Source organism: Somniosus microcephalus, chromosome 3, assembly GCF_052327205.1.
Source record: "Somniosus microcephalus isolate GS21.2 chromosome 3, FLI_Smic_1.0, whole genome shotgun sequence".
Lineage (NCBI taxonomy): Eukaryota > Metazoa > Chordata > Chondrichthyes > Squaliformes > Somniosidae > Somniosus > Somniosus microcephalus.
The window spans coordinates 74,719,936-74,744,920 of NC_140989.1; the positions used below are offsets into that span (position 1 = coordinate 74,719,936).

General features: G+C 42.0%; 2 protein-coding genes across 3 annotated transcripts in view; one reads left to right on the forward strand and one right to left on the reverse strand.

Annotated features, from left to right (window-relative positions):
* The window catches only part of ush2a (Usher syndrome 2A (autosomal recessive, mild)), a 1,396,947-nt gene extending 1,389,913 nt beyond the window's left edge, over window positions 1–7,034 (forward strand). Inside the window, exon 73 of the mRNA XM_085981156.1 lies at window positions 314–7,034. Coding sequence (XP_085837282.1) covers window positions 314–403 — 90 coding nt within the window. The 3' untranslated portion in view covers window positions 404–7,034. The remainder of the gene's footprint in view (window positions 1–313) is intronic.
* Window positions 7,035–12,670: 5,636 nt separating this feature from the next.
* The window catches only part of kctd3 (potassium channel tetramerization domain containing 3), a 91,228-nt gene continuing 78,913 nt past the window's right edge, over window positions 12,671–24,985 (reverse strand). For both annotated transcript variants that reach the window (XM_085981160.1, XM_085981163.1), the window contains 4 exons: window positions 24,519–24,615; window positions 24,220–24,404; window positions 20,763–20,901; window positions 12,671–15,890 (listed from right to left, as the gene is read on the reverse strand). In XM_085981160.1, the coding sequence (XP_085837286.1) occupies window positions 15,308–15,890; window positions 20,763–20,901; window positions 24,220–24,404; window positions 24,519–24,615 (1,004 nt within the window). In that variant the 3' untranslated portion in view covers window positions 12,671–15,307. The remainder of the gene's footprint in view (window positions 15,891–20,762; window positions 20,902–24,219; window positions 24,405–24,518; window positions 24,616–24,985) is intronic.

Genomic DNA, 24,985 nt, shown 5'->3' on the forward strand with positions numbered 1-24,985 from the left:
TCAGAGTAGACCTTGATCAATCTGGAATCCAATATAAACCATAATTATTCATGAAGTGATTCATTAGATATAAAAAGAAAAAAACTGCAAATGCTGGAAATCCATAATGGCAACAAAGAATGCTAGAAATACACAGTGATCCATCAATGTCTGAAAAGAGAAAAGATAGGAAAAGATGGTTTCATTACATGATTGAATTCGATGTGCATCAAACCATACAGTTTGACTAAGTGAAAGCCTAATCCCGTACAAGCATTTGTGGTTGTTGTAAATGCATGATGCTTATCTAATGTGATTTTTATTTCTCTTTCAGTACCCAGACGATGAAGAACTATTGGAGTCAATTAAAGGCTTTAGTTCAGTTACAAAAGAGCACACGATATTCACAGACACTCAGTTATAAGAAGAATTATCACAGACCATTCTGGGGTTCCTGTTGCTTTAAAGTACTGTTTGAATCATATTTGTTTCTAGGCTGCACTATATGCATTGAGGAATAAATGGGTTAATTATATGTATTTAGCAAATAAAAAAGATAATCAGCTGATGGTCACCACTGTCAGTATTCTGTGGCATTTGCATTTGGGTTGCTTTCAATCAATTTTCATTCTGGCGCAGTTCTCAATTCCACAAGTCACAATCCATAATGTGATAGACTTGTTGTCCAGCAGAGGGCCCTCATGTTAGTAGCAGTTGGTGCTGAAGATATCACTCATCCTTGCCTGAAGTAGAATTGCACTTTTTTGATAAAATAATATTGTAAATACTTAAAAGTTCATGTATTCCAAATTTAAACTATGATTTCTGCACAAATTCATCATTGTACAAACTAGCTCTGTCATCCTTGAATATGGGGGTGGTGCCAGAGGACTGGAGGATTGCAAATGTTGCACAACTGTTTAAAAAAGAGAGGGACAACCTCAGCCTAACGTCGGTGGTGAGGAAGATTTTAGAGACAATAATCTGGGAAAAAAATTAATTGGCATTTGGGAAAGTATAGGCTAATAAATGAAAGTCAGCACAGATTTGTTAAAGGCAAATCATGTTTAACTAGCTTGATCGAGTTCTTTAATGAAGTAACGGAATGGGTTGATGAGGGTAGTGAGTTTGATTCGTTCAAAAGGCGTTTGACAAAGTACCACATAATAGACTTGTTAGTAAATTAAAGCCCGTGGGATTAAAGAGGCAGTGGCAGCATGGATACACAATTGGCTAAGTAACAGAAAGCACAAAGCAGTGGTGAACAGTTGTTTTTCAGATTGGAGGGTGGTGTCCCCAGGGGTCAGTTTTAAGACCACTACTCTTTTTCATATATATTAATGACCTGGACTTGGGTATACAGGACATAATTTCAAAGATACGAAACTCAGAAATTTAGTAAACAATGAGGAGGAGAGTAACAGACTTCACAAGGACGTAGACAGACTGGTGAAATGGGCAGACACGTGGCAGATGAAATTTAACGCAGAGAAGTGTGAAATGATACATTTTAGTAGGAAGAATGAGGAGAGGTAATAAGAACTAAATGGTACAATTTTAAAGGGGGTGCAGGAACAGAGAGCCCTGGGGGTGTATGTACACAAATCTTTGAAGGTGGCAAGATAAGTTGAGAAGGCTGTTTAAAAAAAAAACATATGGGATCCTTGGCTTTATTAATAGAGTAATAGAGTATAGAAGCAAGGAAGTTATGCTAAACCTTTATAAAACACTGGTTAGGCCTCAGCTGGAGTATTGTGTTCATTTCTGGGCACCACACTTTAAGAAGGCTGATTTTAAGTGGGTGCCGAGGAGATTTACTAGAATGGTACCATGGATGAGGGACTTCAGTTATGTGGAGAGACTGGAGAAGCTGGGGTTGTTCTCCTTAGAGCAGAGAAGATTAAGAGGAGATTTGATAGAGGTGTTCAAAATCATGAATGGTTTTGCTAGAGTAAATAAGGAGAAACTGTTTCCAGTGGCAGAAGGGTCGGTAACCAGAAGACACAGATTTAAGATGATTGGCAAAGGAACCAGAGGCGACATGAGGAAACATTTTTTTACAGTGAGTTGTTGTGATTTGGAATGCTCTGCCTGAAAGGGTGGTAGAAGCAGATTCATTAGTAACATTCAAAAGAAAATTGGATAAATACTAAAGGGAAAATATTTACAGGGCTATGGAGAAAGAGCAGGGAGTGGGATTAATTGGATAGCTCTATCAAAGAGCTGGCACAGGCACGATCGGCTGAATGGCCTCCTTCTGTGCAGTATCATTCGATGATTCTATGATTCGGTGGCACAGAAGGCATAATCCTTCAATGTACAGGGGCAGATTTTCTAATCCTCTGCTCCAGGAGGTTCGCATGCAGTGAGCGACTTACCGGTAAATCGCGGTTGCTTTGCTCGCAATTTTCCATTCATTGACATTTATGGGAGCAAAATTGCAGCCAGTGCACCTGTGATTTTACGATAAATCACCCACAGAGTGCAAAGCCTCGCCAATGGTATGTAGCCTCTGAGATCGTTCATATTTTTATACTACAGTACCGTGAAAAACTTTGAACTAACTGTGCATGCTCTTATTTATTCAATGTTAAAAACTAAGAGGAAGTACTTAGGTTGAAAGGGAGCAGTGCTGGATCTTAGTACCAGCAATCGACAATGACAACTTTGTGAGCCAAAGTATTGGTATTTGAGGTATGCAATATGAGGCAGGCCAGGACTCAGGATCACAAAGAATCATGTAAAAGTCCATAGCTACCTGTTTATGGTGGGGTTTTAGAAACAATGAAAACACTGGTGCAGTATTCGGAGTGGGGAAGGAGAAGTGAAAGCAGAGCAAGGAACCTCTTTGATAATGTCTCACTTATCTGCCACTTAATCATTTGTATCTTTTAACTCGTCTCACCATAAAGAAAAGCCACTGTGATTGAACTTTAATGAAGTGGCTCATTTGTGTAGCAGTTATACTAACAATCTGAAATTAATCATTAAAATAAAAATAGAGAATATTGGAAATGCTCAGCAGATTGGCCAGCATTTGAAAAGAAAAGGTAACATTTTGGGTGGGATCTTTCATCAATGTTGTGAAGAATTACCCCAACAAATGCACAGCATATTTTCAGTGGTGACTACTGTATTTATATTTTTGCTCAAATACTGCTGGCTCTTAATGTTGCTGTATACAAATTAACTACTAAAACACATTAGGCCTTTATTCAAAGATGATTAACAGAAAACAAATCTTTTAAAACAAAATAATAACTATGGGATTCTTTCTGTGATTATGTATACAATTATTTTTTAAAAAATAGTTTTATTTTAGTTTGTCAGATCTACTGTCTGTAAATCTGAAGTATGAAACTTGAACACGATGAGAGACAAAGTCTCAGATAATGTAGATCACATTTACTAACTGATGCTTACTCTGCAAATTTTTGACACTCGTGTTGGAACTTTTTGTTTAATATATTTCAGGCGGGAGAACAATAGCTTCTTCAAAAGAGAAAACTCTTGGGGTGTTTATGGTATACAAAGAAAATCAGGTCATCCATGCCCATCAGAATTAGCAACAAAAAACAAGCTGACAAATGCTGTGTATGAATAATTTGTAATGAGAGCCCTGGGTATTATAAACTCCCTGTAGACCGAAGTTTAAATGAATCAGTATTACTCATGCAATAATTGGTATGGAGTTTTTTTTACTTAATCAAAATGCTTGTACTAATAGAGTTGTGCCAGGTTACTGAAATCGGACATGTATTTATCCAGTCCACATACACATTTCACTGCTTTGTGTAGGCTTGAAGACTTACAAACTTCATCTGAATACTTTTACATAGTACAGGCAATCCATAACAAAAAGTATCCCGCAGTATTCTGAAGGAGAAAGAGGATGTATTTTCTGATATTGGCACAAAAATGGTGAGACCACAGAGCAGTGAGCTTAACACTGGGCCAACCTTATGCGAGTTTGTGTTAAGCTCCAGACTCATATTAGGCTTGCTTCTGGGAAGGGTTAGGGTTAGGGGAAATATTATGCATGCAAGTAATCCTTAAAGGGCTGCCACTAGAATGTAAAGGGATGTTGAAACTTAAAATTGCCCTGTTTAGACAATTTGCCTATTTAAAGTTCCACATAAATATTACATGCTGTTTGAAATAAAGTTCTTGGGAAAAACAACATAGATTAGATTTTGACTTTTGGGCGGTCGACCAGTGAAGTTTAACTGTACTGATCCCATTGTCGGGTAGTCAGGCTGAAAAATTGTTCTATGTATTCCCAATTAAGTTTAAAAGTTTAACAAAATGATTAAAAACAGTTACATTAAAAACAGTTACATTTTTCTTTCAAATAATCTTATAAACCATGCATTTATTTAATGAAAAATCCAACTCTGAGCAAGAATATATGGACATGAATGAAAAGCACTATAAAGAATGGGGAATGATTCTTTATTGTTATTACAAGTGGATTTGGCTTTGCTGTGTGAAATGTACCAAACTAAAATGATCCCAATATAATGATCAATGCTTTAATATAAAAATGTTTAAATTTGATATACAGGAGTTGCCTTTCAAGTGATAAGTAAATATTAAATAATTTGATTATAAATTACAAGTCTGTTTTTAAGGATCTTAAGTTGTGGATATCACTGATATAATCCAATAAAGATTTCAGACAGACTTGTTAGTAATGCCGTTATGACAATTTTGACAACAAAAAGTTTGTCTTAAAAAACAAATCTAGTGGAAGTTCTCAAATAAGAATGTTACTGTATATATTGCTTAGGTACAAAACGACGACTGTTTTCTGAACCTCTTCAATTGTGTTAGTAATTCTGTATTAAATGTGATACCTGTCAGGATATATTGAGTTGCTGCAATGCAAGTAGCTGTTAAAGATTTACCTTTACTTCAATAATCTGGACACTATTCGTGTTAATAGCATTAGATCAAACACACTGCATTTCACAACATCTAATTATTGTATTCAAAGTACTCTGCAGCCTTTACAGTATTACCTTCTGAAATGTTATAATTCAGATGTGCTGTCAACTGAACTACCTCGTCACTGTACCAGATAACCTGTACCTGGCAAATGTGTCCAGAGTGAAGGAAAGGTGCACTACCCACTGAACAAACAGGGTTACTGGCTTTTGCATAAGCAACATCTAGAGTGTAAAAATACAGTGATCTGACAGTCCAAAGCCAAGAGTGTTGACTTAAGCACTTCAGAGTAACAAAAGAAACCAAGGTAAAATTCAAGTTTTCTGAATGATTTCAAAAGTAATGTGCTTAGTCTGTCAACATTCTGTAATTCTTAGATTTAAGAAAACTCATATCTGAAGTATCTAATGTGATCAGCTTGGTAATTGTAGAAAAAAATCTTACATTTACTGAGTACATATTTTTACTGTGTGTGTATTTTTGTGGCATTGCAAATTAAGTATTTTTGCAAATGTTTCTTTTGTATATTTAGACTTTTTAGGCCTAGAAATTCGAAATTGTGCACCCGTTTTACAGGCATACAGCAGGTGCCTAACGGTCCAATATGGCATATTGGACCAGGCTGCTCCATAGGCATCATGGACGCGCACCAAAAGTAATATAAAGTCTCATTATAATATTAAAATAAGGGTCCTATGCTTGTTTTAGGACCCTTTTGGGAAATTGATCTGCCACATGATAAACTCAGCCAGCAAATCATGCTGCTAACAGTCAGCAAGGACCCTGCAGGAGCACGATTTAAAGGGCTCATCCACTCCATACAGGTTAGTTGCTGGTTTGTCCTCTTGGGCTGCTAGATAGCTATCTGGGAATAACTGTGCTGGTGCTGGACTGATTTTGTCTGCTTTTTAAACAATTTTATTCCACTCATGGGTGGTCTGGCAGATCTACCTTTGGGGTTGGGACTGGAGGAGGAGGGGATGCAGTGAAGAATGTAGGAGAGAGCAGGAGCAAGAGAGAGGAGGGGGGCACTGCACAGAAGACTATACTTGCAGCGGGACTTCAGGAAGCACTTCTCATACCTCAACTTCAGAGAGGAGCAATGTCTCAGGTGCCTGCGCTTCACCCAGGAGACTGTCACTAAGCTGTATCACCTGCTGCAGCCACAACTTGAGCGCCAAACCAGGGCATTGACAGCACAGCCTGTGGCTGTTAAGGTCACTATGGCCTTTAACTTTAATGCAACAGGGCCCTTCAAGCCTGTAGCAGGTGACATCGGCGGCATCTCCCAGTTTGCCAAGCACCACTGTATCAGGGAGGTCACTGAGGCTCTCCATGCCAGGAAGAACATCTATATCACATTCCTAATGGACAGAGTGAAGCAGGATGAGAGAGCACTAGGTTTTATCTGCATTACAGGTTTCTTCAGGGTCCACATTGCCTTGCAGGCTCCCCATCAACAGAAAGGAATATCAATCCTTCAACGTCCAGCTTGTGTTTGCGACCACAGGTAGCGCATCATGCAGGTCTGTGCCTGGTTTCCTGGCAACTGTCTCATGATTCATTCATCCTGCGCCAGTCCTCTGTGCCACCTTTTCCAGCAAGGTCACAGGATCAGAGGCTGGCTACTTGGCAACAAGGGATATCTCTTCTGAACATGGCTCATGACTCCTTTCAGGAACCCTGGTACAGACGCAGAACTGGCCTACCATGCCATCGCCAGAAATAGAATTAAGACAATGGAAGCTGTCACCAGACGTTCGATAATGGTGGGCATGACTGTCAGTTCATGGACCTGATTACTCACTGCTCAACAGAATGGTCTCCATTCCCTGTGCAATTCCCCGACACAAGTTGGAGCTGGACTTCTCCAAGCTTTCAGCCATTGTGCGCAAGCTCACTAGCAAGCTGCCCAGTGCACCTAACATTTCCTGGTCATCAGCTTTCTTCAGTAATCTGGGCACTCTGAGTCCTCTGCAGCAGAACTAGTAGGTGATCATACCCTCCGGTGAACTGACATCTGTGGTGTCCTATCCCCTTTGCACTAGCTCCTGCATACTTGTACAAAAGCAAGATACTGCGAATGCTGGAAATCTGAAATAAAAACAGAAAATGTTGGAAATACTCAGCGGGTCAGGCAGCATCTGTGGAGAAAGAAACAGAGTTAACATTTCAGGTTGGTCATAGACCTGAAATGTTAACTCTGCTTCTCTCTCCACAGATGCTGCCTGACCCACTGAGTATTTCCAACATTTTCTGTTTTTATTCCTACATACTTGTGCCTGGCGGTGATTCACCATGTGAAGATTCCTCTTCTAACCTACCTCTAAAGTACACGTGGTGCCAGTCTTTGAGCTGGTACTTGCTCAGCGAATAGCACCACAAAAGATCGAGTTGCACTCCAACTCCAGGGAGAGTGGACTCCTCTTCCTGAAGTGGCAGAAGGGCCTCAACAATTACAGCACCTGAAATGAAAAAGAGGGACAAGGGTTAGCTTTCTTCTTCGGCAGTCCCTCGGAACTGAGGATGACTTGCTTCCACACTAGAAGTGAATTCTCAGGTGACTGATGAGTCCAATGCGGGACCTACAGTCTCTATCACAGGTGGGGCAGATGGTGGTTGAAGGGACAGGTGGGTGGGGTGCTTGGGTTGACATGCGCTCCTTCCGCTATTTGTGCTTGGTTTCCTCCTGCTCCTGGCGAAGAAACTCGAGATGTTCGGCGCCTTCCCGGGTGCTTCTCCTCCACTTTGTGCTGTCTTGGGCCAGGGATTCCCAGGTGTCAGTGCGGATGTTGCACCTTTTCAAGGAGGCGTTGAGGGTGTCCTCTGCCCACCTGGGGCTCTCTTGCCATGTGAAAAGAGCAGTGAGAGAAGAGTGGCTGCTGAAAGAGGGTAAGGCATGAAGAGACCCTCCACAACATCTCCTCCAGCATTGCCACTCACCATGGCCATGACTCTCCCCTGCCCATGATGTCCAGTTGTGCATGACCTTTTCCTGCAAGAATGTCGGGAGTGTGTTAGCCTTGTGAGCTGTTCGGAGAAATGTGCCCGTCATAGTTGAATAGTGCAGATGTTGTGTGCAAGATGTGAGCTGCCGGAAAGTAACCAATAGTGGTTGCAGTAGTGGTGAGAGTTGGAGGTGTAGAATGTGTGAGTATTAGGCTAAGGTGGAGTGAAATGTGGTGCAATTATTCTAGGAGAGTGAAGGGAAGCAGGGGAAGGGAGTGTTGAGTAGTGTGGCTGCAGGTGGTGCAGGTATGAGAAGAGAGTAATTGAGGCAAGAGGTAGGATTCTTACCTTGACAAATCTGCTGAGTTCACTTTTTTCAACATTGCAGTCATGTCCTGGGAATCTAAGCTCCTTACATTGACCTCCTCAGTGACCTCTTCCCACTGGCTGTGAAGGTGTTGCCTGGAGGGCTTTCTTTCCCCCCCCCACCCCGAGGAGAACATGATCTTCTTCCTCCTTCTCACCACCTGGACTAGACCTGGTTGCCCTCTCCAGATCAACCTTTAAGTGACGCCAGAGACACCCGATTTCACGAACCCCATCCCCCAACCAGCTAATAAGCAGAAATAACAGAACATGCTGGAAAAACTCAGCAGGCCAGGCAACATCCGTGGAGAGAAATAAGCAGCGTGGGTAGTGCTGACGGCATGCCTGACACATGATAATGAGTTCCCAGCACAAAATTTAGTCGCTGTGGTCTTGTGAAGACGCACAAGCAGCACTTGCCCCTGCCCGTGTGCCTACTTTCAGGTGTGATCGAATTTCTAGGCCATGCAGTTTAAATCTTTAGTATGTTATATGCAATAAAACAGTGTTTTCCATTTGATTATTGTGTCTGACTAATGTATACAGGTGATCAATTATTTTGGGAGACCAGAAAAGGGTTTAACCTGGACAGAGTCCTTCCTCAAAGTTTTATATTTAGTCCACAGGTTATGTCACACCTTTAAGGTATCACCTCAAAAGTGGTACATTTCATGGTGTCACACATCCATCGGGTAAATATTAATGATTGCTGAAGTAAAGACTTAAATTATCAAATATTTGATTGACTAAATATGAACGAATCAAAATCAGTTAAATTCAGTTACCAACTGAATCAAGCTGCTTTTATATGTTCACAGTTAGTCAACTAAATATTTGATCATTTAGCAGATTTTCGGAAAGCGTTTGACAAAGTACCCCATAGAAGGCTGGTTAACAAAATTGAGGCTCATGGAATAGGTGGGTCAGTGGCAGCTTGGATAAGGAATTGGCTTAAGAACAGAAAACAGCGAGTTGTGGTAAATAGCTGTTTTTCAGACTGGAGGATAGTAGACAGTGGTGTTCCCCAAGGGTCAGTGCTGGGACCACTGCTTTTTTTGATATATATATATATGACCTGGATATTGGAATACAGAGTAGAATTTCTAAATTTTCCGATGACACTAAATTTGGGGGTGTGGCAAACAGTGATGATACCAATCGACTGCAACAGGACATAGAAAGGCTAGCAGAATGGGCAGATGGAATTTAATAGAAAAGTGTGAGGTGATGCATTTTGGCAGAAGGAACAGGGAGAGGCAATATACACTTAATGGCACAGTTTTAAAGAGTGTGCAGGGACAGAGGGACCTGGGAGTTAATGTGCATTGGGCCCTGAAGGTGGCAGGACATATTGAGAGAGTGGTTAGCAAAGCATATGGGATCTTGGGCTTCATAAACAGAGGTATTGAGTACAAAAGTAGAGAAGTTATGCTGAACCTTTATAAAGCGCTGGTTAGGCCACAACTGGAATATTGCATCCAGTTCTGGTCACCACACTTTAGGAAGGACGTGAAGGCCCTTGAGAGGGTGCAGAGGAGATTTACCAGAACAGTTCCAGGGATGGGGGAATCTTAGCTAAAAGGACAGGTTGGAGAAGCTGGATTTGTTTTCATTAGAGCAAAGGAGGTTGAGGGGTGATTTGATAGAGGTGCACAAGATTATGACGGGTTTGGATAGGCTAGACAGGGAAAGGCTGTTCACACTAGTTGATGGTACAAGGACTAGGGGACACAGATTTAAGGTTTTGGTCAAGAGATACAGGGGGGATGTGAGGAAAAACTTTTTTATGCAGCGAGTGGCGAGGGCCTGGAATTCGCTGCTAACGGAAGTGGTGGAAGCGGAGGCACTCAATGTTTTCCAGGTGAGACTGGATAGGCACTTGAGGGAAATAAACTTGCAGGGCTACGGGGATACAACGGGGGAATGGGACTGACTGCTCTACAGCGAGCTGGCACGGACTCGAAGGGCCGAATGGCTTCCTTCTGTGCCGTTATACTCTACAAGTTGCAGATGACCTGCATAAAACATCAATTAACCCATTACCAACTGGAAGTCAAAGAGTCATAGAAAGCTGAAATGATTGGAACATAAACCCAACTAGAACAGAATCTCAAAACAAATGTTGAAGTTATCCTGAAATTTGAGAAGCATTCCTTTTTATTGCATTTAAGTACATTGGTTTTTTTGCTTGCACTATAAATTAAACCTTTAAACCACACACCAGCTATAGAAAACAGGGATCCTACCTCACTAACCTGATTTAGTTCTTTGGAGTGATCACATTAGTAGATGATGGCAGTCTAGTTAATGTTGTATACCTTGATTTCCAGACAGTCTGATAAAGCACTGCACAGCTGGCTATTGGGTCATACTTCATTGTGTAGGATTGGCAGTCAGTAAACTGACAATCTTGTAGGCAAAGGGTTGTCACTGATGGAAATAGATCTTCTTGGAGCCAGGTCATGAATAAAGTTCTGCAGGGATCTACATTGGGACAATTGCTGTTCACCATCTTCATTAATGATTTGGATGAGGGGATGAATGCAACTATAAAATAGCTTGCAGATGACACTAAAATGTGCATGTGAATTGGGAATTTATATCAAGTGGGTATGTGGCAGATGTCCTTCAATATGAATAAATGCAGTGTTATCCATTTGGGTCCAGGCATGTATATTAACACAGGAATACCCACTAAAGGTTATGAAGCAAGAGATTTCATAGTGGACAAATCATTGAAGGCCCACAAGCAGCACAATAGGAAAGCAAATATGGTTTTAGGTTGTATTGTTAGGACAGTACAATATAAAATTAAGAATTCTATACTTAGGTTGAAAAAGGTCTTGCTATTTGGAGTATTGTATGCAGTTTTGGTCCCCACATATGGCAGAATATGGTCATGTTTATTTCGAACACCAGATTTCTGATTGGTCACTTTGGAGGACAAGACACACCCAGCAGTTTATCTGAAATGTGTAATTAGATCCTGCCTGCCGAAGTAATCGAGTTCTTTGCAATGTATATTTCGAGCCATTCTGGCTGCCAGGCTCCAGCCAGAACAGGACTCACATAGAACAGACAGGGCTCACCCTCACAGGTCAAGACCTTCTCCCACCTCCCCCCAGTTCCTAACCTTCCTCCCACCATAACCCCCCTCTCAGAGTTGCTGACCTTTTCCCTCCCAAGTTCCTGACCACCTCCCCCCGCTCAAGTTCCTGACCACCTTCCCCCGAGTTTCTGCCCCCCCCCCCCCCCGCCCAAGTTCCTAACCCTCTTACCCCACCACCGGGTTCCTGACTTTCATCCCCCCCCTCCCCAGGTTCCTCCCCCACCCGGGTTCATGACCTTCTCCCCCTGCCCAAGTTCCTCCCCCCTCCCCCAGATCCCTGACCACCTCCTCCTGCCCAATTTCCTCTCTCCCAGGTTCCTGGCCTTCTCCTCCTGCTCAAGTTTCTCCCCCTGGGTTCCTGACCTCCCCCCACTCCCCATAGATAGGGCATTGTGTGTGGGTCACAGATTGTTAATAGGTTTATTGGGTATGAAGTGAATAGTGAGCATCATGACATCCAGAATTTGTCCAGTCCAATGATGTCACTTGCCACACATGCACCGAGCTTTCCGAGAAATCAACCAGGTCTAGAGGAGGAGAGGGAGAACGTGGTGCGGATGTAAAGGGGGTGGGGGTGGGGAGAACGTGGTTCATCATACCATCTGGATCACAATTCTCGCTCTCATTCCATCCCCCCTTTAGACTTGGATCACACTCGTTCCCCCATCCCTACTGTGCTCTCCATACTCTTTACCCCGCTCACACCCACCCAGAGTTCTTGACCTTCTCTCCACTCTGATCCTCTCTCTCCCCCACCCCCCTTCCAATTCAGACTCTCTACCCCCCGCTCCCCTCTCGTGCTCTCTCTCCCCTTTTGACGCACTCTTTCTGCCCCCCCACCCGCCACCCACCAACGGATCCAGTGACCTTCTCCTTACAGAGCCGAGGAAAGTGTGGCCCAATGTGCAGGCCGCATCTGTTGTGTAAATTAGGTTTGCATATTGAATTACATTTATGCTGCTCTGATATTAAAGCAAGTTGGTGGGAGCTTGCTGTGCATAAATAAGCCACCATGTTTCCTACATTACAGCAGTGACAACACTTCAAAATTACTTAATTAGCTGTAAAGTGCTTTGCTGCTGATAAACGCTCATCAAAATACTTAACTTCAATATGATTAATGGCTCCCAGTCATGGGACATTGAACGAAGTAGAAAAACGGACTTTTCCAGAAAAAAAGAAACTGGTTTACATTGTAGAAATTTCCATACAGGGAACTGTAAAAAATAGACAATGTCAACCCTAACTAAATGGGACATCAGAGAACACAGTTTTGCAGACTGTTTGCATGGGCAATAATGACTCCAATTCCACAAACACTATTGTTTAACAAGCTGTATTTTTAATTCATCGTTTGGATCCATTACTATGGAACACGATATGGAGTGCAACGGTTACAAAACTCTGTAGTCAGGCAATTTTACATGAATTAATTACATTTTTAGTTGCGTCTTGTAAAAGAAAAATCCATCACTTCCCTCCTGTTTCTCAGAGTTTCTGCCAACCCAGGGATCAGGATCCCAGGGTGCTTAATACTTCAAAACAGTGTACCAGTGTCCCTGTGAGTGAAATTCCTTTTAATGGAAATGGAAAAAATACCAATTTTTCTCCATTATTCGAAACTTACAACAAAATTGCAGGATTGCGCAGTTTTGATATGTGCAATTCTGAGAATGTGATTTTATTAAGATAAAAGGCATTCTCCCATTAAAACAGAAATTTCAACTCCAAGAATGTAGTTCTTTGCTGCAGAGCTGTGCAAACTGCTTTTTGAAAAGTGCTGATTTTGTCAGTCACTGGTGTGATGTAACAATCCATGGGCATTGTAGCCTCCTGAAAGTTTCTAACAGGCCCTTGAAGTTGTTAAGTTAGGACTCTCAAGAACTGAATCAAAAATTTCATACTCCTAGAAATTTTTGGCTACCAGCAATTATTTCTTCTGGTATTTTCTAGCATTGATACCATACTTAACTTGAGAAATGCAATTCCCACTTTGGTTGTGATATTACAAAGTAAGTAGGGTGCTGATATGACATGGAAATACGGACATTTAAAGAGGCAGAACTTGTCCAAAGAGGTTTAAGTGGGTCAAAATCATTGTCTATGCAAGCTTTGATAAGGTAAAAACTAGAAGCTTCCATTCTGAGACTTTGGTAGTTTACTAGAATAGTAGAGAATTAGAACTCTGCTATCAAAAGCAGCTATGCAGTACTGTACTAAAATACTAGCCTCAGAGCTCAGCTCATTCAAGGTGATGTACAAGATGTTCAGTTTTTACATGCAGTGGATTGCCAAATCTCTCCCCACCCACCCCAAGTAAACAAAAATGATGCTATTTACATGAAGCCAGACATTTTGGATTTTTTTGTTAACAGTCAGTAAATAGGATAAATTGGCATCAGTAACTGATGGTTAGTTGACTAGTATAGTGTTTTGAAGTCAAGAAATTACAATGGCTCTGGAATTTTCCTGACATCTGGTTTATACACAAACGTATTCATATGTTGGCTGTTCAAACAACATGTGATAATTGGTTTAATCTTTATCCTCTAGTTTTCAAAATTTGTTAGGTTCTCTCATCTTACCAACTAAGTCAGTGCTTAGTCCACTCAACTAAACACTAGGCATCACCACAAAGCCCCTTATGAGCAGGGTTAATAAGTGACAAGTGTCTGACAAGTTTCACTTTTAAGAATCAAAATTACTATTACGTTCTAATAATACAGGACCCTTTATTAAGGTATGTTATATCTTTTAAAAAATCAGCGGTTTCTCCATCAGTGTAGTGCAGATGACTAGTGCTGTTATTTTTCCTTCTGTGCACTGTGCAGATTGCATAGAATTTATCTTTCTAAGCAGAAAGATCAGCTTTCATTTGAAGGATGGAATAAAAGGCATTCATCTGGGCATGTACCAAACACACCCTCATGCCAACTAAGTTGATTGGGAGTGTCTAACTAAAATTATGGCCTCAACTAATGACCTCTCTCCTTCTCAATAGTCTCTGCTGCTGGTGTTGTTAAATCAAAGATTGTTTGGTTAAGATCTCAAGCTGGCTTTATTCCATGTTCATACTACAATGCTGAACTTACTATAACCAAAAATCATCCAAATAGCCTTTAAATTAATTCTACTGGCGTTATTGCTAATTAGTCAGTCAGCATGTAATAGATCACTGCAGTGAAAATAAAAAGCACTGACTATGAAGAATTATTTAACAATCTATACCACACATATTCCAAGTACAATTAAATATAGCCAATATAATAAAAGCAATGCTGTTCGATTGTGTACTTCACTTGAGTAATCTTACTTCTACGCAAGGTAGCTCACTCATGTCTGTAACATTTTTGACTTGGGACCCTTCTAGAGAATGTCTATAATATAACTGAATATTATTCTGACCACAAACTTATAGCATTTTGAAACTAGGAAGATATATTGATCATCAATATTTACATTGTTTTTTGCTTCAATAGCATCCTCTCTGCAGGATTTTAAACTTTTGTACATCACCTTTAAAATAAATGCAATTTGAAGCCATCCAGAGCAAAAAATGCAAATAGACAATGAGAATGGGATTTACACTTCAATATTGCTGCAAGAATGGGCATTTGCTGCACAAACAGTATATAAAAATTAGAGTGGATTACAACGGAAGTCAGCCAATTGAAGGCATTAACACGTAAAAACAAACTTCAACAGGCTGAGTCACTAGGGAGGGGACCCCGTGTCAGTTTTTGTAACAATGCTTATGCTGGTGCTTAGTGTACACTAATATAACTATAATGCGACCGAAAACTTTAAAAACAAGTAATACTGACAAAAAAAATGTATGCAATAATTCTTTGAGCTTGAAATAGTATTTAGTGTACAATTTAAGTGTATGAGAATACTGTAGCATTATAAGAAGTCCTTGTTAATTAAAATCAAAGTTTCCATTGTAGTGACTATATCTCATAAACTGTGGTCCTGGCACGAAGCCTCAAACTTCTTGTGGCGAGGAGAGGTGGTTGCCTTTGTTGGTGACTGTGAGGCTGTACCATGTGGCTCACTGCCTGCTTCAACACCAACAGGGCATGAGACCAACTGCTGGACTGCAACAGGTTTTTTCCTGCTCAAAAACCCTCCTTCAAAACTATTTTTCTTCTTGTTTTCAACTTTATCAGTTTCTTCATCCTGCACCTTTTTCTTGAAGTCAGCCACGCTTTCATTTGGTTTCAGAGCCTCTGGTGCCCCATCCAGACTCTTGCTTGCTCGAGTGTCAGTCACCTGGCCCTTTCGATCACTAATGCTACATTCTCCGGCTCCAGGTTTTTTTCCTTTTGGCTCACCCTCTGGCAGTACTGAAGTCTCACTCTCAGAAGCAGCGTTCCCTTTATCCAATATATTTTTACTGAATGTAAATGGCTGGAAGTCTCGGTAACTGTGAAAGCTTTCTGTCCGCCTTGCTCTTGCTAGCAGTGGACTCTCCCTATATGGTCTCACAGAACCATATGTTGCAGTCTCATGAAGAGCCTCTGTGGTCTGAAGCTGAAGACTGAGGGGCAAAAAATATAAAGAAGAAAATCAGAGATGACTTTTAATGAGCAAAATTATTTTGGTGAGTGTTCGAGCATTACCAGCAAAATGTTATGGAACATCTAGGGGGAGAAATTGAGTATAGCCCCGTATGGGGCGCCAGCCTCGCCAGGGTGCTAAAAGTAGCGCCCCGGAAACATTTGCACCCGCCCACCGGAAATTGAGTGGTAACGCCCCAAAGGGAAGCGCGGCGCTACTGGAGGCGCCCCGCATCCCTCTTGGGGCGCTGCGACTGAATATCATGGCGCAACGTGCCGCAGCGCCACACGCTGCGGTATTGCAGGCCTTCCTCCCCTTCTTAAAGGAGAGGGGCCTTGTGCAACGCGATCTGGGGCCCAGCTGGGCCCCCGAGGATCGGGAGTGCAGGCAAAAGAGCCCGGCACCGAAGAAAAGTGCTGGGCTCTTGGAACGCAGCCGGCACTCCGCAGGGGCAGGTGGCGGTTCAGGAGGCCGGGGACGGGAGCGCAGGCAGGCGGCCAACAACATAAATGGCTGCCTCGCAGCTCTCCTTTAATTTGCGCCTCCCCGGCTGCAGGTAGGCCCCCCTGAACCGGTCGGACATAGCGTCCGGCGGTAAATCAGGGGGCGCTGCCAAATATCGTGGCTGGGGCGTCAGCGGGGCAGAGGATGAGACTGGGAAATTAATGGTGGGAAATATGGAGATGGCAAAAACACTGAATGAATATTTTACATCAGTCTTTACAGTAGAAGACACTAAGAATATCCCAACACTGGACAAACAGGGGGCTAAAGGGGGGGAGGAGCTAAACACGATCAAAATCACTAAGGAAGTGGTACTCGGTAAAATAATGGGACTCAAGGCGGATAAATCACCTGGACCTGATGGCTTACATCCTAGGGTCTTGAGGGAAGTGGCGGTAGGGATTGTGGATGCATTGGTAATAATTTTCCAAAACTCACTGGACTCGGCAAAGGTCCCGGCAGACTGGAAAACTGCTAATGTAACACCCTTATTTAAAAAGGGCAGTAGACAGAAGGCTGGAAACTATAGACCGGTTAGCCTAACATCTGTGGTAGGTAAAATTTTGGAGTCCATTATTAAGGAGACAGTAACAGGACATTTGGATAATCATAATTTAATAGGACAAAGTCAGCATGGTTTTACGAAGGGGAAGTCATGTTTGACAAATTTGCTGGAGTTCTTTGAGGAAGTAACGTATAGGGTGGATAAAGGGGAACCAGTGGACGTAGTGTATTTAGACTTCCAAAAGGCATTTGACAAGGTGCCACACAAAAGATTATTGCTCAAGATAAAAAATCACGGGATTGGGGGTAATATTCTGGCATGGATAGAGGATTGGCTATCTAACAGAAGGCAGAGAGTTGGGATAAATGGTTCATTCTCAGACTGGCAATCAGTAACTAGTGGTGTTCCGCAGGGGTCAGTGCTGGGTCCCCAACTCTTTACAATCTATATTAACGATTTGGAGGAGGGGACCGAGTGTAACATATCAACGTTTGCAGATGATACTAAGATGGGAGGGAAAGTAGTGAGTGAGGAGGACATAAAAAACCTGCAAGGGGACATCGACAGGCTAAGTAAGTGGGCAGAGATTTGGCAGATGGAATACAATACTGGAAAATGTGAGGTTATGCACTTTGGCAGGAAAAATCATAGAGCAAGTTATTATCTTAATGGCAAGAAACTGGAAAGTACTGAGGTACAAAGGGATCTGGGGGTCCTGGTGCATGAAACTCAAAAGGTTAGTATGCAGGTGCAGCAAGTGATTAAGAAGGCCAATGGAATGTTGGCTTTCATTGCTAGGGGGATAGAATATAAGAATAGGGAGGTATTGCTTCAGTTGTACAAGGTATTGGTGAGACCGCACCTGGAATACTGTGTACAGTTTTGGTGTCCATACTTAAGAAAGGACATACTTGCTCTCGAGTCAGTACAAAGAAGGTTCACTCGGTTAATCCCGGGGATGAGGGGATGGACATATGAGGAGAGGTTGAGTAGATTGGGACTCTACTCATTGGAGTTCAGAAGAATGAGAGGCGATCTTATTGAAACATATAAGATTGTGAAGGGGTTGGATCGGGTGGATGTGGTGAGGATGTTCCCGATGATGGGTGAAACTAGAACTAGGGGGCATAGTCTTAGAATAAGGGGCTGCTCTTTCAAAACTGAGATGAGGAGGAACTACTTCACTCAGAGGGTGGTAGGTCCATGGAATATGCTGCCCCAAAAAGCTGTAGAAGCTACATCATTACATAAATTTAAAACAGAAATAGACAGTTTCCTAGAAGTAAAGGGAATTAAGGGTTACGGGGAGCGGGCAGGAATTTGGACATGAGTCTAGGTTCGGATCGGTCATGGCCCTGTGGGTAGCGGAGCGGGCCCAGGGGCCGTGTAGCCTGATCCTGCTCCTATTTCGTGTGTCTAATTCTGTTAGATTCAGGAGATGGTTCTGTGATAGTGGATTGGCGGTTAGGATCAGATCAGCCATGATCTTATTGAATGGCGGAGCAGGCTCGAGGGGCCTACTCCTGCTCCTATTTCTTATGTTCTTATCGGCAGCGGCACAGCGCTAACGGTTAGCGCCACCACTAATGTCTCACAGAATTTAGCGGGAGGCGTGGACAGTGCCACGCCCGGGCGCCAGCGACCCACTTTGTGCCCTCTTAAGGCGCTTAACGGGTGGCGCAACCTACTAAATTTCTCCCCCCTAATTTTTCTTATAAGATTTCTGCCAATTTTATTCCACGGCATTGCTAATTTTACATTACTGGCTTTTAAAATTTTATTTCCATGCTAATTTTGGAGATTATACTTTCACCCTCTTCAGATTGGGAGTTTGTCATGTGGAGTAGTGGGCATAAATTTATATTCCAGCACTCACAGGAACCATGCAGACATATGCCACTGGACAGTGCTATTTGAAATTGGATGCAAGTGCCCTCCGCCAACCTGAAAGTGGACTAATATGGAGTGTTGTTGTCATTGCTCCACTTTTATTCCAATCCAAAGAAAGGGTATGCAGAGATAAGGAAAAAGCATTGGCCGGTGTAGATGCAAATGATACATTTCAATCTCCAATATCATTCATTAAAACCAACATTTCCCATTTTTGTAGCGTCCATAGGCAAGACTGCTAATTTAGTACCAAAGCATAGAAACGATAGGTAGTTTTGTGCTATGGATTAATATCTCATTAGGCCAAGATTGCTCAATCCATTGAGCTTAGAACTATTGCAGCGACCAAAGACAGACTCTGTCTTCCACCCCATCAGCACAAGGTTGATTCAAACTCAGAAATGAAATTCAAAACAGTCCGCTGCATTAAATAGTTTAAGCGACAATTTATGGTTTGGGAAAAAAATGAGCTTTGGTAAAAAATGAAAACGCTTGTTTTTAAGCATTGGGCTGCAATCCCAGCCTGCAATAGGCAGAACATCCAGCCTGGGTAGAAAGACATCCCTCCCCAGGCCCCCACATCCTTCCAGACACTAAACCGCACCCCGCCCCCCCCATTCACTTATTCCCTCCTTCGTACTCGGGCACAAACTAGATCATTTCTATAGCTAGCAGAGGGTTTGGTCACCAAATCAGGTTCCAGCTTTCCATGGTAAATGAAAGTAAAAGGAGACAGTGAGATCCATTGGGGGGGGGGGGAGAAGAGAGGAGAAAGAGAGAGATATACAGAAAAGCATAAAAAGTGAGAAGTGAGAGAGATAGCAGGCAGATAGATATACAGAAAAGCATAAAAAGTGAGAAGTGAGAGATAGCAGGCAGATAGATATACAGAAAAGAAAGGAAAAATAGGGAAGGAGAGATTTACAGAAAGAGCAAGAAAGCGGAGGGCAAACAGAACAGACAAGGATGGAAAGTGTTCATAAAGCAAAGAAAGAGGTAAACAGGAAAAGTGGAAGATAGAAAAACACTGAAAAGGAGAAATAAATAATTAGAAAATAAAAGACAGAGAAAGACAGCTCCAGAAAGTAATTTTTTTCTTTGTTTCATCAGCAATGCCACAGGAGATAGACTAGACTTTGGTCTATGAAGCACAAAAAGTGACTTTACAGCACTGGCACTATGAAGTCAGAAAATATTACAATATGCAGAATGCTGCTGCTGTTACCCTTCAGCTTCTGCTCAGTGTTATGGTAATTGTTCCCACTTTGTAAATGTAGTCTGATCAGGTTAAATAGTAACTGGCCTATATTTCTCAAAGGTGACAAATAAACACAAAGATGGTATTACAGAGTAGAAGCCAAATTTCTGTCATTTTTTCATAAACAAGGATCCAAACATACTTCCCACTGCATCAAAATTGGCTCTAAGATCAAAACAAGTTTGTAGTTAACAGTCCAATAGGGAATATTTATGATCTTGAGTGTTTAAAAAAAAAAAACACAATTTTACTAAGAGCGATTTTTTCTATGGTGTCCCTGAAGCCACACAAAGTCAGATGAACTTTACAAAAGTATTTAAAGCAGATTTATATGAAATTTGTCAGCTCACCACCCCATAAAACTTTGCAGTGCTTCCAAGAACTGCATGGAAAAATGGGCAGCTCTGGAAGCGACAGGAACTGGGAGCTAGCTCATTTCAGGTAGGCATCAGAGACCCACAACAGCAATATGGGAGGCAAGCATCCAAATAAGAACATGCTTCATAATAACTCAGAGCCTTTAACAGAAATGCTGTGGCAGCATTTTTGACACAACATAAAAGTGTAAAATCTTTAAAAGAAGCAAGGAAAGCCTCCACCTCCAATCCCACTGGAACTATCTTTTTTCTTCTTGGGAGAATCTGCTCCTGCTGTTAAAAAATAGCAAATAAAATAGTCTGTTTGATAACCATTACCTTGAGCTCGACTCCCGCAGTTTGGTATGTTGTACTAGAGAGGCAGCTGGACTGATGTTGGGAGTAGCACAGCGGGATGTGCTCAGATCACACTGATCCAGCAACTTCAGCAGCTCTTCTTCCGTGGGGCCTCCAACATCTATAAGAAAAAGGGTCGATTATTTCATGAACCACATGTATACCCTTTTACTGGTAGTGAATTAAATTAGCCATTTGTTGCTTATAGATAGGACACTAAAAATGAGAATTTCACAACTCTACAGAGTGCCTCACTTTTAACTGTAGCCTTAAGGTAAACTCTATATTAATATCTGCATTTATTACAGTTATGATCATAAAGACAGCACCAAACTGTTAGATCACTTTATTTACATTATCAGTATATACAGGACAAGGAACCTGAATTATAGCAAAATTCACCATTAAAAATAATCCAGTAATACATATAATAGGCCCACATATATGTATGTATACAAGCACACACATGAATGTATATAACAAATAGCATGAGTGGCTTTAAGTGCCATTGCATTATTTTCTACGTTAAAGGTGCTATATAGTGCACCTTTAACAGAGAAAATTATACAAAGGCACTTAAAGCCACTCACCATTATTTGGTATTATATACATTCATGTGTGTGCTTATATACATACATAAATATAGACATGTTGGCCTAGAAATTCAGTAAGGCGCTGCAAGCTTTGCGCCCAGTTACCGCCTAAAGAGGGCTTCTGCGCCAGTAGAGGAGGTTGCGCTGATATTGAGCTCGGCGGTAACCGGTAGCGCTGCGCCGGCACCGATGACGTCATCGGTGTGCGCAGTGCCCCGTTTCCGCCCCGATGCCGGCCCGACCCCCATATTCAGTTGCCGCCGCCTCCTCCGTGGCGGCCGCTACTAACATCCGGAGACCAGGGCCTTACTGCAGCCTTAGTGGGGCGCATAAAGGTGGAGGTGCGGCCGGCCGCATTTTCGGTGGCCGCCTGCCCGCACCTCCTTCCCCGGCCTCCTCCACCACCCCCCCCGCGGCATTGCCAGCTGCTTTCCGCGAGCCCGGCACTTCTCCGTGGTGCCGGGCTCATTTGCCGGCACAATCCAGCGGCGATCTCCCCGTTGCAGGCACCTCCACCTTAAGAGAAGGAGGAGGCCTGCAGTACCGCAGCCTGCCGCACCGCATCGGGTGGCGCAGCGGCACCTAGAGCGCTGAAATTCAGTTTCAGCGCCCCAAGCGGGGGCGGGCACACCCTGGAATAGCGCCCGGTTCCGACTTGGGGCGCAAAAAGTGAATATCTGACGGTCGCAAATGGCTCCGCGCCCAGCGCTAACTTTTGGGCGCTAGCCAGCTGGCGGGGCCATAGTGAATTTCTAGGCCGTTATGTTTTACTGGATTATTTTTAATGGTGAATTCTGCTATAGTTCAGATCCTGCATATAATCATTGACCTCGAAATGGCGGTTGGAGGCATACCACTGGAGTACGCCTTCGATCTGCGAAACATTTATGAATTTACCTCCAGGCGTCAAGGCTGTGAAAAGTTGCAGTCTCAGGCCTCCAAGCAGAAAGGTCCACCGATCTCAGGGACGCAGGCGGTTCTGAAGCGTCCCTGGGATCACATGGGCCCAGTCCTCCAATCACATAGTAGGATTCCATTGCAATCATTTACAAAGGGAATCCCCATATGATATGCAATGGAATCCCCAATTAATTATACAATTTACAGAATTCTAATGATTATAAATGTACTGAATTGCAATTTTATGAGTAAGTCCCTTCACTGCACCAGCCTGAATAAAAATTAATTTTTTGATAAATAATTTTAAACATCTTAAAATATTTGCATAAACTCTTTTAAAGGGTGTGTGCATAATTTTGGATTTTTAAATGTTTTATTTAAGTCTTAGAAATACCCTTACGCTGATGAAAACAAGCCCTACACCTCGGAGAGTACGCCGCCACAGAGTCCACAATTTCTGCCCCATAATAATGTAAATAAAGTAATCTAACAGTTCTCCAGCTGCACAACCCTCAGATCTACGTTCCTCTAATTCTGGCCTCTTGAGCATCTCCGATTTCAATCGTTCTACAATTGTTGGCTGCGCCTTCAGCTGCATAGGCCCTAAGCTCTGGAATTCCTTCCCTAAACCGCTCTGCCTCTCTTATCTCTCTTTCATCCTTTAAGACACTCCTTGATAACTACCTCTTTGACCTCATCTGCCCTAAATCTCTCATCCGGCTCGGTATTAAATTTTGTTTTACAACGCTCCTGTGAAGCGCCTTGGGACGTTTTACTACCTTAAAGGCCCTATATAAATTCTAATTGTTGTTGCTGGTGACAAGGTAATCCAATTTCAGATTTGTAATGATCATAAAGCACTCTAACTTTGAACTTGCCACTTATAATGTCTTGTAAAGCCCCGATTGGATTATGTCTTGTAATTCCTCCTGGAGATCCACCACTCCTAATGGGTTCTCATTATCCACTATTCCCAATGGAACTCTCTGACACCTACCCATTATTTCCTGAGAACTATCTGGTATTCCATTATCTAATATTCTTTACGGAATTCATGGAGAACTATCTATTAATTCTGGTATGCTGGTGGCAGAATAATATAGATTTGTACCACAAGAAAATGGCTATTTACCAGTTACCGAGAATTCATCAGTTGAGCCATTGCACAGAACTGCATCATTCATACAATACATATGGATTGTTCAGTTGATGATTTATGACTAGCACACATCCATGTTAGAAAAAGATCAGCAAAGGTCACCTAGAATATCCGCCACATCACTGGATATCAGACAATCACCATAACATGTAAGCAATATATTGGACAACCACCATAAGATATAAGCAATGCCTGCTCATTTTCTGTAAAATATCACTGTACCCTGCAGGAAGAAACTACCAAAGTTCTACACCATGTATAAACAAACATACATGATGGGAACTTGATTTTTGAAAATTAATCCATTCAAGATTGAGCAACATAATTCAGGAATCCCTTTGTATTTTCAGGAACATCTGCTCCTTCTTGAAGTTAAATCTTGATGGATGTATGGCTAATATGCAAAGGAATTTAATACCTAGATTACGAACTGAACATAATTAAGAACACAACAGTACATTGCAATTCTACACCTGGTTCAGATATGAGCTTATCCACATTCTCAACACTGTGTTTGAACAGCATGTTAAATCTAGTTATATATCAAACTCAAACTTTGTTCCTCACTCTCAATTTTTCACCACCTGTCTTGAAGGCATTTACTTAGTGGGATATAGTTTTACAGGTACCAGCAGCAAAGGACATTATTGCTCTTATGCCCAATAGAAATTTAGGCTAGAGGGTTCTTATCTCAGCATCTACCATCAGTAAATATGCCAAAGAGGAGGATACTGCAACTCTGAACTGCATTGATTTAAAAAAAAATTGCAATAGGTTTTCATCTCACCTCTTTCTTCCCCTTTGTTTACCATGTCCATAGCAGTCGTCAGGTCCCACATCTGAATGCTTCCGTTTCCGTGGCCTGTGAAGAGGTACCTCCTTGGTCGAGAACCCATCCGACTAGAACCTTCACATTCCCTCACAGTAAACGCAGTTATTGTCATGCCATCTACTGCCTGGATCTCACAAATCCTGGAAACAAAAATATCAAATACCAGGATTTCTAATGTAATTAGACATTAATCATAATATATCAATCATTCCTGAAGATGCGGGACAAAATTGTTAAACTTGTGAAAGCTTTACCTTTTCCCTGTAGAGGACAAGCGAACAAACAGCTTGTTAGTGACTGGAACAACTTTCTGGATAAAAACCTGTTGATCATCCCTCTCCCCAAATGGTCCTATGAATCACACAATAAAAAATGATAAATGGAACATTCAGTCAAAGTTGCAATCAAATATACAAAATCAGCTCTTAACAGTTTGGTTTAATGCTTAACAATTTAACTCACACAGCCTAAAAATAACCATCATATTATCTCCACCAGTCAAAGATCACAAGATAAATACAAATAAGGAATACTATTTGACTTATCTAAGCTCAACAATTCAGAAAGACCCTTCAGTCTCCCTCCTCATTCTTGCATCCAACTGATTCTTAAATGATTTCAGGGTTTTTGCATGGTTACCTTTTCCAAAGTTTCTTTGTATGCATTGATCACCCTATGTGTGAATAAGAAATTCCTGACATCAGTCTTATATTTGACTTCC